At 40.0% G+C, this 11,733-nt stretch overlaps 1 protein-coding gene across 7 annotated transcripts in view; it reads right to left on the bottom strand.

Moving 5' to 3' along the window:
- The window catches only part of plekhd1 (pleckstrin homology and coiled-coil domain containing D1), a 36,946-nt gene that overhangs the window by 4,619 nt on the left and 20,594 nt on the right, over window positions 1–11,733 (bottom strand). For 4 of the 7 annotated variants that reach the window (XM_087143368.1, XM_087143373.1, XM_087143376.1 and 1 more), the window contains exons 9-13: window positions 9,948–10,129; window positions 9,304–9,394; window positions 8,653–8,857; window positions 7,637–7,786; window positions 2,336–2,398 (exon numbers count right to left, since the gene is read on the bottom strand). In XM_087143368.1, the coding sequence (XP_086999494.1) occupies window positions 2,336–2,398; window positions 7,637–7,786; window positions 8,653–8,857; window positions 9,304–9,394; window positions 9,948–10,129 (691 nt within the window). Of the gene's footprint in view, window positions 1–2,335; window positions 2,399–4,964; window positions 5,323–7,636; window positions 7,787–8,652; window positions 8,858–9,303; window positions 9,395–9,947; window positions 10,130–11,733 lie in introns of those variants that run through there. The other 3 variants (XM_022255260.2, XM_087143383.1, XM_087143391.1) reach the window with 3 other exon arrangements.

Below are 11,733 nucleotides of genomic sequence, written 5' to 3'. Positions count from 1 at the left end.
GATGTATTACAAGTTGATTTAAATTCTACTTGCTTTACGAATTGAAAATTCTGAACAAATTTAATGAGACAAACAGATGCAACAGACAAAAAGGTTTGGTTAAGACTTGAATAGCTACCATTTTTGATTTTGTCTCCACCTAATTTAAAAACAAAACCTCAAATGCATTTCGGCTTGGCATCCGAAATTCATTTTGACAAGTCTCTGGAAGTATTAAGGGGAGCTGCACAGCTAATTTTTTTCCAAAAAGGTTCATTACAGATCAAGACGTTTTCATGGACATTTCTGACTGTCCCTGTTGTAGTTTTATTGTCATTGAACAATGACGACAGACCTTTCAGTAACGTACAAAAGTAACTTCACTTTCAAGAATGATCCAACCTTTAAAACTGCAAAAGCAATGTGAGGAAAAACGTCTCCCTTACCACTGCATGCTTTTATCTCTCTCTTTGTCCAAAATACCATGAAGTTAATCTTACGCACCAATTCAGCAGTTAAAGGCAACCCACAAAAAGCATTCATGCTCAAAACAGAAGAAAGTGTGAAAATTGTTAAGCTCGCAAATGAACAGCACAGCTTTGTTTGATATTACAAACATACGAGACAAGACAAGAACACACAAAAAATGTTACTCAATGGGCAAACTTGAATGTGCATACCAACACAGCCCAATACCAGACATTCAAGATTGTAATCAACACTTTTGAAATAAATTGTAACAAAGTTGGGATGTTCAAAAGCTTTCCTTTCAAAAAATAGGATCAAAATGCTACTGACAGCAAATTCTGCATTTCACAGTATCATGAAACTGGATTCTGGTCTTTTTCACAATATGAATTATCTTGCCACTAGTGTGAGAAGCAACATCGAGATGAAAAGCCAAACACCAACCACGAACCCCAAAGACACAAGATGCAATGACAATGAATCATGCAGAAAACTTAGATGCATACACGTAGACAAACATTAGATTAAATGACAACACTCTTGATATTGCAACAACATTTCTAAATGCCACTGAAATGCCCAATACTACAGAGGAATTCTCCTCTGAAATGAATGAACTGGAGGGTTAGAGATGAAGTTTTAATCATGGCAGAGCTTGATGTGGAGGGTAAGGGTTTGGGTGTCAAACAGGAAGGTTAAAGTTTGTGTCAAACACACATGTACATACTGTTAAATTACAAGTCACAGTAGTGAACTCTTTGTAATACAAGAGAGAGATTCTAACACAAATTCAGTCACAAAGATTGATAAAGCCATCACAGAATCTGGTGACCATGGTAACACTATCACTGGTCATTTTACACAGGTCCCTGCCAATGGTGGGAAGCATGTATTGTACAGAGCCACTGTTCCCTGAAATTCACTTCGTACAAAGCATTGCTTTCTGCCATTAAAGGGGGCATAGGAAATGTCCAGTGAAATGTTGCTGATTCATCAATACAGCTTGATGCTGCTATTTAAAGCTTCTTGAATCAACCAAACAATTTTTAATGAAAAGTGATGGAAACCCAAATCAGCGCTGAAACCTAATCAGGAGGCCAAACTCTATGTACGCTAACAGTGGCCATACCAGGCTGTTCATATCAGATTCAAGTTTGCAGCAAATCTAGGTGTTGGATTTGGGTGGATGGTAGGCTGGGAAATTTCAAAGTGGCCAGCCCAATGAATTTGTCCCGGCTGGCACTAATCCTTACAGCTTCAAAATCTTTTTAAGATTAGGTTGGCCGTGACACTTTCTAAGAACAAAACTACACAATTAAACTGAAGTTAACTCTCCTGTAACAGCAAGCCATGGTTTGATGTGTAATATGATAGAAGAGACAGAGACATACATGTACACACATACCCACAGAAACACAGTGAGAAGGCCTTCCCTACTACCGTTACGGTTCCAAGTTGAGAACTTGAAATGGTATTAGTGTGCACTATCGGTATGTTCCAGTCAATGCCTACACCTGTCTAACCAACTCCTGTTGTCAACAAAGTAATCCTCTCATGCCTTTGGAGAAGTACAAGAGGCAGATACAGGAGTAGTGGTGGTTAAAGAGGACAGAACACAGCGTGATTCCCTGACCTCAGAGGTCGATATATTGTCCTCAGAGGTAAGTGCCTGTGGTTAGTCTATAGGATAGTGTTACATCATGGGAGCAAAGCCAAACACAATGTCTTCTCCTCGGAAGTAGCAGTGAGCTTGCTCATCAAACAAGCAAACAAGCCTTGGTCAAGGCAGTATTTCAACTGGGGTAGAGTCGGATAAATCCTCTACTGAGACTTTCCTTTTTCTCTCATTCCCCTCTCCAAACATTAGTCACTTGTAAACCATGCATACCTAGTCCCTGTTTTGCTGCTGCATTTTGACGCGCTCGACCCCGGAGTGCTTCAGCGCTTGTATCTGAAGAGAAAAAGAACTGACTTGGTTGACAAACTTGACAGGTTCTACTTAAGCACAGAAATGGTTGTTGCACAAGCCATGTGGATTGTTGCTAAGCAATGATGGCAAGCGCCGGTAATATCAACAGCAGCTTAAGCCCCTTTCAAGACTCTGCTGAGCAATTATCAAAATGGATGATTTGCAAATATTACTTTCAAGTGGGGGAAAAAACTGTCCTCTTTCTATAACACACACAGCAGAAGAAGTCTTCTATGGTTTACAGTTGTACTAATGCAGGGTCCTTGGCAATAGGGGTTTTAAATTTCACTCAACCAATGAAAACCAAGGATTTTCCTTTTCCCCTCAGGAAATCTGCTCTTGGCTAATGTAACAAACTTTTGTTTTAAGTCTTGTGTCAAATAATTAGCAGACTCCCCCATTACCAGTGAGCTCCCTGTAGATGTAGATGTACTGCCAAGCAAACTCACTGAAAATAGTAAGTGAATTGCAAAGGTCAGTCAGTAGCCATGAGTACCAGCAACACTGGAATAAAATGCTGGCAGAGGAAAGCACAGCTGTTTCTACATATGGACTCACTGAAGCCGCACAGTGATGGAGATAGATGCTAGACTGACATTTGAATGTCATGCCTCTGTGTGGCAATGTGTGTCTGCCCATGGTCTGCCAGCATCAATGAGTGTGCACTTTAAGTCTGTTAGCTCCAAGGTAACAAAGGGTAGGCATTCAGGGGACAAGTTTTTTTGTTAGGGAAATTTGAATCGAGTTGTGGGGACATTTCTGAGTCCCCACAACATTTTTGGTCCCCACAAAATAGGTGAAATGTCGAGTGTATGTCCCCACAACTACGGTGCGGGAGTTGTTGTACATGTCTACATGTACTGGTACCTTTAATACCCTGCTTGCATATGCATGATACATTTACATGATACATGATACATTTACTGCTCTAATAAACAACCCCAAAAGGCTTGATGATTGATGTCCGAATAAGTACATGTAGTTGACCTCCACAGGTAATCATAGTTTGGTGAAGTTGTGTGTACTTGGGCAGGTGCCTATGTTGAGCCTACTGTATGTACAATTTGACATAGCCATTACTCAAGATACTGCAAGTTCGGGCCTCCAACAAAGATCTCAATAAAGCTTCAAGCTTCAAGCTTTATAAATATTTAGCTATTATTAAAAGGGTAAAACTGAGGGTAACTTTGGCCACCTATACTGCCAGTACCAATACACAGGTGTCACACCAGAAAAATGTGATCTGAACTTGACTTCAGAACACCTGTTTACTGTCTTTTCATAATTACAAAAGCCCTGTTTTCTTTTTAATAGTCATTATTTCTAAGGCTACATGGGAGCTACAGTATTTACTCATATTAATAAGAGTACACTCCCCAGTGCTTAGCAGGAATGTGACCTCTGGGTAAGCCAGAGTGTACTCTCAATCAGACCTGATTGTACCCTAGCATAACTTGTCTAATTCAAGATGGTCGAAAGTTATGACCCTTTATGCAATGCCATCCCAGAATAATGTGAACATATTCCTACTCCCACATATATTGTGCAAACAATATATGCAAACACAGCCAATGAAATACTAGATGTGAGCAGTATCGGAGCTCATCACGTCCATTAGTCCCATACCTTGCACTAAATATATCACAAGTCTAATCCCAATTGTAACCAAGGATCAGCACAGAGAAAAAGGATTTTTTTGGTCACAATTCAAACTACATTGTAACAGCTTGTGATCTGAGATGGAATAACTTGTGGGGGATGGCCCTAAAACTTGGTGCAGGAAAAACATTACCAACGATATCCAGTGTGCAGGAAAGAAAAGATAAAATACACAGTACAACATATATGCCAACAACTTTACAAAAAGATACAAAGGGCATCACCAAATGTTATTTGATGCAAGTCCATCTGTAATGGAAGGTGAGTTTGACCCCTCTGATCATACGTGACCTACCGTACTGCAGTCTATGCTCATGATTAGCACTGAGCCCATGTACACAGCGCTATCCGCTCTGAGTTGAAGTGCACCCTCGCTGGCAAAAGAAAGACAGACTGGTACGAAGTTTTCAAACTGGGTTCTTGAATGCTTTTGGCGTGCACACAAAGACCATACATTCCAGAATAAATTTGTTGCACGTACTTAGTGTGCTCCATATCAAACATGCATAAACTTGAGCACCTACAGTGTATGTGGTGAGTTGGTACCAAAGGACTGCACATTTTACTTAAAAATATGCCCTCGTTTGTTCCCGCTTGGGGCAGATACTACTGTAACATTAGACAATAGGTACGGCTGTCATGCAATATACATGTACATGCAATTCATACCAATGACAAGCCATAGCAGATATTGTGACTTTCACACAATATTTCATGAGTCGCTCATGTAGATCCAATATGGCTGCCACTGGTGTACAGCAAAGGGGTGGGGATACAGGAGCATGCTGGGAGGGAGGTCTACACAGCAAGACCTACTCATGAGATGCATGTTATTACCACAACGTGGACAAACACGTAGATGGTTATAGTACAACAGTGCACCTTTTACCTCCTCTAGAGGGCAGTAGACCTGGCCCATGGTAACCGTCCAGAATTCCTTGCCTGCGTGGAGTTGCTCTTGGCAGTGGCTGCAGCCGTGATCTGCACTTTAGGAATAGCACCGGTGCCAACCACAGTGGACACCGGGGGAAGGCAGTGGGCTGCTTTCTGAGGGGATGACTTTTCACCTACTTGTATATGGCTATGGTTATCACTGAAGCTATGTTGCACAGTTTTGTCGGAAAACTTGGGCAGATATTGTTGCCAGTGGTAGACTGGTCTAGCGACTGGTTTGGTATTTATGAGTTCCTCAGAGAATGGTTTCTCATGTGGGGTGTCTTTCATCTCGGCAAAACTGTTTCCACGTTCTGTTTGGGTTTGAGGAGGTTGCAGAGTTTGCAAGGAAGGGGGGAGGGTGAATGCAATGGGGTATTGAAAATATAAAACATCATAACAGGTTAGCCTTTAGCAAATATATCACCTGAAAGCTGACTTATTTGCTACATATAGTCATGATTATAGATATTCATATTCTTCCACAAAAATTATAAATTTACTGAACAATATGAGTTTGGCCTTCAGCAAGTCTAAATGTAGGAAGACAGCCATTATGAACTCTAAGGCGGTTAAGTGTTGTGCTGTAACTTAAGCTGCCTAATGCAACAATTAACAGCTTTACAGACTTATCAACTTTAGCTGAGGGCATTTATAATAAGCATCCACTTTGCTTGAATCTGTTGTAATGTTCTCCTTTCAAGCACTACGCTAGGTATATCACTCTTTTGTTTGTAAGGCTTCATCTCTAAGGACCTGTTTATATCATGTGAATCTGGATCTTGATCAATAATCCAAAAGCTGGTTCACTCCATCTATTAGGTGGGTTCTGGTGTCAGTGAACCAACGACAGATCACTGATCCAGATCTGTCTGTGAATCAAACAGGCCCTTTCACATGCACCAAGCAGTCTGCATGAGATAAAAAACTTCCATATCCATATTTTAATTCCATAAAACAATTTCCATATCGATGCGAGAAACGCAGAGAGCAACACCATCAAGACGCAAACTGCAACGCAGACATATGGCAACGTACCAAACAGAGGTGTCACCGACAACGCAGACAAACGCAAGCCAACCTGCAAATGATCGACAAAGTTGAGCCAGGTTCAACTTTGCCGACTGTCTGCATTGAGTAGCCGTGGTATCTTCATACAAACACGCATGGTGGCATGACCGGCGCGCAACGATGTCCTCTCACTTAGTTCCACGAATTTTGCCCACTTCCTCCTCAATGCTTAAATATGACACCCCAGTGATCAACTACATGTAACTGGCTGACCATCAATGAAATACATGAAACTGGAGTAGAGTTTTGGCACCATGAGGCAGTCCTGTCAATCTAAAAGCAGATTTTCCACAAGAAATTGTGGAGTTTCAGATGCCAGTTTGTTTCAATTTTTGGGTGGAATGATGTCACGCACCGTCTCTTCCATTTGTGTCTGCGTCTTCACGTCTTGCGGACTATCTGCGTTACCCCCGACCATATGGAAACCCAGCTTTACAGCACAAACAGAAAAATAACAACTACAGAGCCAGTGGTCTACATGACTCTTATAAATTTCTCTCCAGTATTCTGCTAGCAGCAGCTTGGCAGCTTCAGTGTGTTATCCTACATATGTACATACAATGATCTTTGCAATTCCCATTAAACATGCTACAAATATTCAGATTCCATGATGTGGTATTTCAAAAACACTTCTAAAACACCACATGTGCATAGTGAAATGATATTGCACATGAATAGAAGAAATACACAAGTGTACGAGAAATGGTACTTTTAAATTTACAGTATGATATTCAGATGAATTGATTATTTGATCTGCATGAAAATGCATGTTTAAACAAATTACTGAGTGGTTTTGTCCTCAAAAAAAAGAGAAAAGACTGGCAAAAGCGGAGAGCCACAGCCAAGCAACAGAGATAGAATTCGAAAAATGCAGCCAAAGCACAAGGTCTTTCTCAGAAAGCCAACAGAGAATATTCTTCGTCTGTGATTGGACGACAGCTGATGAAGTGACCAATCAGTATCTTTGCATGAAATTGTCTGGTGCACAATTTACTATTTCTGGTGATGCATAATTCTGAATTTAGAGTCTAGTGACAAGATGCTGACCATGATGATATACAAGGTACATAGCAAAAGAAGTAAACTTTGAGAGGTGCAATTTGTTTGGGAAATAAAAGGTTCCCACCATAGCACCAGCCTGGTTTTGGTTAAAAATGGTCTTGGAATGTTTTTTAACCTCTGTTAGGACTTAGTTTGGTTTCACTCAGGGCATTAAGCTGTACAATTTGCAATTTTCATTCTTTAGTAGAATTTCAGCCCAGATTCAACCTCAATTTCAGTAGGATTTGGCACCAAAATGAAGTCTTGTCCAAAGATGTCATCAAACTTGTCTGACAATTTTTCAGCATGACTCAGTCCAAGAATATTCCCTATTAATGTGCACTTCCAAAATGCAATTGTTTTCATGTCTCATTTATTTTGCTAAATTAAAAGCCAATTCAGAAAATTGAATCCTTAAGCAAAAGAAAGTATTCTGCTCTCAGCCAGATTTAATGCAAAGATAGCAAAAAATTCCTTCATTTTCTTGTCAATTGGGAAATGCAGAGGTGAACTTACTGTGGCGGGCAATACTCTTGTCACGATCTTTCCGGAACTTGAAGCTTTTGGTCTTTCGGACAAACGACTTGCGGGCGTGAAGGGCATTCTTCATAATAATTGGCTTGTTGGCATCTAGCTTGGCCTCCATAGCAATGTCCTCAAAGAATTCTGTCAAACAGAATTAAAAACAGAAACAAGTTTTTTAAATAATGCTTAACTTTCTCTATGTAAATGAGAGGAGACAAAGAAAAATTCAGTAGTGAAAGCTGGAAAGCCATGGCAAAATTTCATGAGGTTGTTAAGCACAATGTGCTGGCAAAGCCTTCATCCTTTTTCAGACAGACTGACATAATCAAGCAAAGAACAACTCACTTCAGAGGCAAAACAATTTTTTACAGCAGTTTTGTAACAATAGTTATCTCCATTAGTCTATCTGACATACACATGTATGGCAAACACGATAGGTGGGTGCAATTTGGTTTAGGTAACATCTTTTGTGTTTACTCTAAATTTACCCACTTCAAATAGCGCCCTCCTATTGTGTCCAAAAAGTTTCAATAAGGCTGATATATGTGTAAGGATTACCATGTCCACTTAGTAAAAGACACTTATGAGTGGCAGAATTTTTCTGCTATGGTTAGCACAACCTCATTATGCAGTTAGGAGATTGGTCACTGGACAACCACATTCCAACTTCAGTAACAGAAAACTCAATCCACAATTCAATTTAATTCCATTCAATTCAGTTCAACAACATTTATTTCCATAATGCCATGTATGGAATATGACAAAAATACATGCAGAGAATTATGACCACAAAATAAATTCAAGGAGTAAAGATTTGAAAAAATGAAGCAAACAAAAAGAAGAAGCTGCATAGGTAAAAATGAGTTACCCCCTGAAATCAAACCAAAGACACCTGTGGAGTGGAATAAAAAACAGACCCACAGTAACCCCATCATAGCATGTTGACAGCAGTGCATAATTTTCATTATTATGTTCTACATGACATGAAAAACTAAAACAAATCTTACTTTTGAGATGAGCAACGTTTGTGAAGATTTCCACATCCAGCTCTGTCTCTCGTTTGGTGACGGGCTCAGGTCTGCTCTCCTTCAGCGCTGCATCTAATCTGGCCAGGGAATCCTCTGCTTTCTTAAGCCGTCTCTCGGCTTCGTGACGAGCGATGATTTCTTCCCGCAGTTCTGATTCTGTCAACTCCTTTTGAACAGTCAGGTCCTGCATGCATATGTAAAACAAGGAAAAAATGACCGTATCAAAAATTTAGTTATCTGCTTTGTGAAGTGACAGTAGAGGGCGCTGCATTATACAACGCTGAAGGCCAAACATGGGCACCTACAACTAGCCAAAAACTATTCATTTTTTCCTTGTTTGCAAAGCTAAAAGCACACTATAACTGTCAACAGCATTATTAACTGTAACAGAATGAATTGCTGTTATACAGAAACTGTTTTTTTTTTTTCAATAATAGCCTTCATTCTTGGTGTGCAATTTTTCTATTGGTCAGAACACATAATCAATTCACAGACACTGTAAACAGTAAACACATCCAAGAGCATCTAACTTCCCCAACACAGAGCCCAAAGTCCTCGATTTACACCACTAAATCCCTACAGCAGTTAAGCATAACCTGATATCTGGCAGCAACGACTAAGCAGACTTACATGTAACGATGACTCTAACTCTTGCGCTTGTATACTGAATGATTTCTTCTCCTCGGCCAAGACAGCTGCTTCTTTTTCTTTGTCTAGCAATCTGTGTGATTTACAAGGTGATAAACATACAGGCCAGGAGCATTCGAGACACTTCAAAATCTATATGATACAAGAAGTATTCCTCTTCACTACACAATGGTCAATCTCAAAACATGATTAGGGACCGAGACTGATAATTCAAGGTGCGTCTCCAAGCTTGCCTTAGTTCATCCATTTTTTTCTTTATTTCCACCAGCGGAGAAAATGTATGCTGGGGGAAGGGGTTAACAGCCTCTATGCACTTTTCAAAAATTGTAAAATATGACCACTGGCCATCATCATTTCCAAGCATTCTCTTTTGAGAGACACAAAGTCAGAAATATGTTGAGTGCATTCATGAAAATGATGGGAAAACAACCCCTTGCGAATTAGCTGAAATTCTTGATCTTTGGCAGGTTCTAAATAACTTTTTTGAAGACGTATGAATAAGGTTGGGAGGGGAGGAGATAATTTACTGAGAGAGGGGACTTCAGCCTTCTCAAATCCCTACACCAGGTTGACACTACCTTAAACTAAGGTAAATAACAATTGAGTGGGTGGAAGATGTTTTTCACCTCTCATTAATTTGATAGAGTTCCCTTTGCAGTTCGCTCGTTTTATCTTCAATCTTCTTGAGGTTGTTCTTCAGGGAAGCAGTCTCTGATGACAGTGACTGGTTTGCACTGGTTAGATTCTGCATGGTGTCTTCCCGTTTCTTGAGCTCAGCGAGGGCTCTCTCACGCTCCGCCGCCAACACCTGCAGATACAAAATACCAGCAATTACAGAGGCAGGGAAGCTGAGGAAATTATCCCATTTGCAATTGTTCCCAAGCCAGAGACCATATACAAGTGAACAAATAATGTCTGTCAAAGTATTTAAGACCATTCCAAGATATCTTATGTCTGTAATTTTACCAGGTATGATGATTCTTTCTAAATCAAATAGGAGCTCTGTAAAAATTCAAGAACTGTTCAGACTACGGCCGACAGGGCACAGCATTCAAGAAAGCTTGCTAATGATATTTGATGTGTTTTGGTTCAAGCTTGAACCTAGCCGGAGACATCATTTTAGCCACTCAGAGTAAGACTCTACAAAATGTGTCACGAAAAAAAAAATGAAACTTGTCTTCCTGTTGTCAGTGTGAAAGGACATCAGTTAATCTCTTCAACGTGACTCATGCCTCTTTTTCAGGAAAAAAAGGGAAATCAAATCAACCATTGTAGGACAGATTCACCCCAACTGACCAATCCAGCACGGTTTGTGATTAAGTGTACCGGTATTTCAATGAATGCTGGACACTCTAGCCCAGCCACTTCGACTTAACATGATGCTTGATGTCCTCACTGATACACTGATACCCCTTCATGTCCCGGGTTTCCTTGATAATGAGGACATCGAAGGCAGGACTTAAACTTTTCATAACACTGGATGTCCCCACTGATGCTGAGCATGACATTGATAAACGTGGGACTGTAAAAACCCAGCCACTGCAATTTTACATGTCCCCACTAATGTCCTCCTTAATGTTCTGATTTCTGTTTGAGTCTGAAGACATGACCACAGCTTTAATGGACAGTCTTAAATTTGTAGGCGTTACAGGGAGACAAACAACCTTTACATGTAGAATAATAGTCTCCTGTAACTCTCAGTGGATTAAGGTATTGCTTGCAATTTACAAACAGTATCCTGAGGCATTCTTCCAATCTTTGTCTAATGGTTTCACAAAATACTTGTATCCCACATAAATGGAGAAAAACTACTCTACATGTATGTAAACCCCACCAGCAAGATTCAACTGACAGGTTTCAAATCTACTTGAAAGTGCTGGAAACTCGGAGGGGTTGACATTTCGGAAAACTAGCATGGGATTAATGGTATCCCATGAAGTATATGACATGAGGCAGGAAGGAACCAATGATGAAGCATACAATCTGACCTTTTTGATTTCTCCTTGCACTTACATCTACATGTATAACATACATGTACGGTATACTGAGCAGATTGAGAACTCAAAAAAAAAATCTCTTAAAACCTGTTTTAGCATACTAAAACTAAACAAGTGATTTGGAATAAGTACTAAATTTATATTACATGTATCCAAGCAAAACACTTGTAATTTGACTCTTGATCCGTTTTTGACAAGTGCTGTGTTTAGTGCTTTTTGTTACCTAGCAAAAATTCTCTCCAGGTGGGAAAAGGATCTCACCCTCAATTATGTCATCACCATGCCGTTTTGGGTTTGCAGGGCAATACGGACATTAATTCACAGCATACAACTAAGAGGTTGCCATGGCGATGCCATTTTTTCTAGTTTACAGTCGACAAAAGCAGGGCATTATTGTGGATATTTTTGAGTTTAT

Source organism: Acanthaster planci, linkage group LG01, assembly GCF_054643075.1.
Source record: "Acanthaster planci isolate LZ-2023a linkage group LG01, COTS_SCS, whole genome shotgun sequence".
In the NCBI taxonomy this organism is placed as follows: domain Eukaryota; kingdom Metazoa; phylum Echinodermata; class Asteroidea; order Valvatida; family Acanthasteridae; genus Acanthaster; species Acanthaster planci.
Note: the sequence above shows the minus strand (reverse complement) of the source record. Positions and strands in the feature narration are given on the sequence as shown.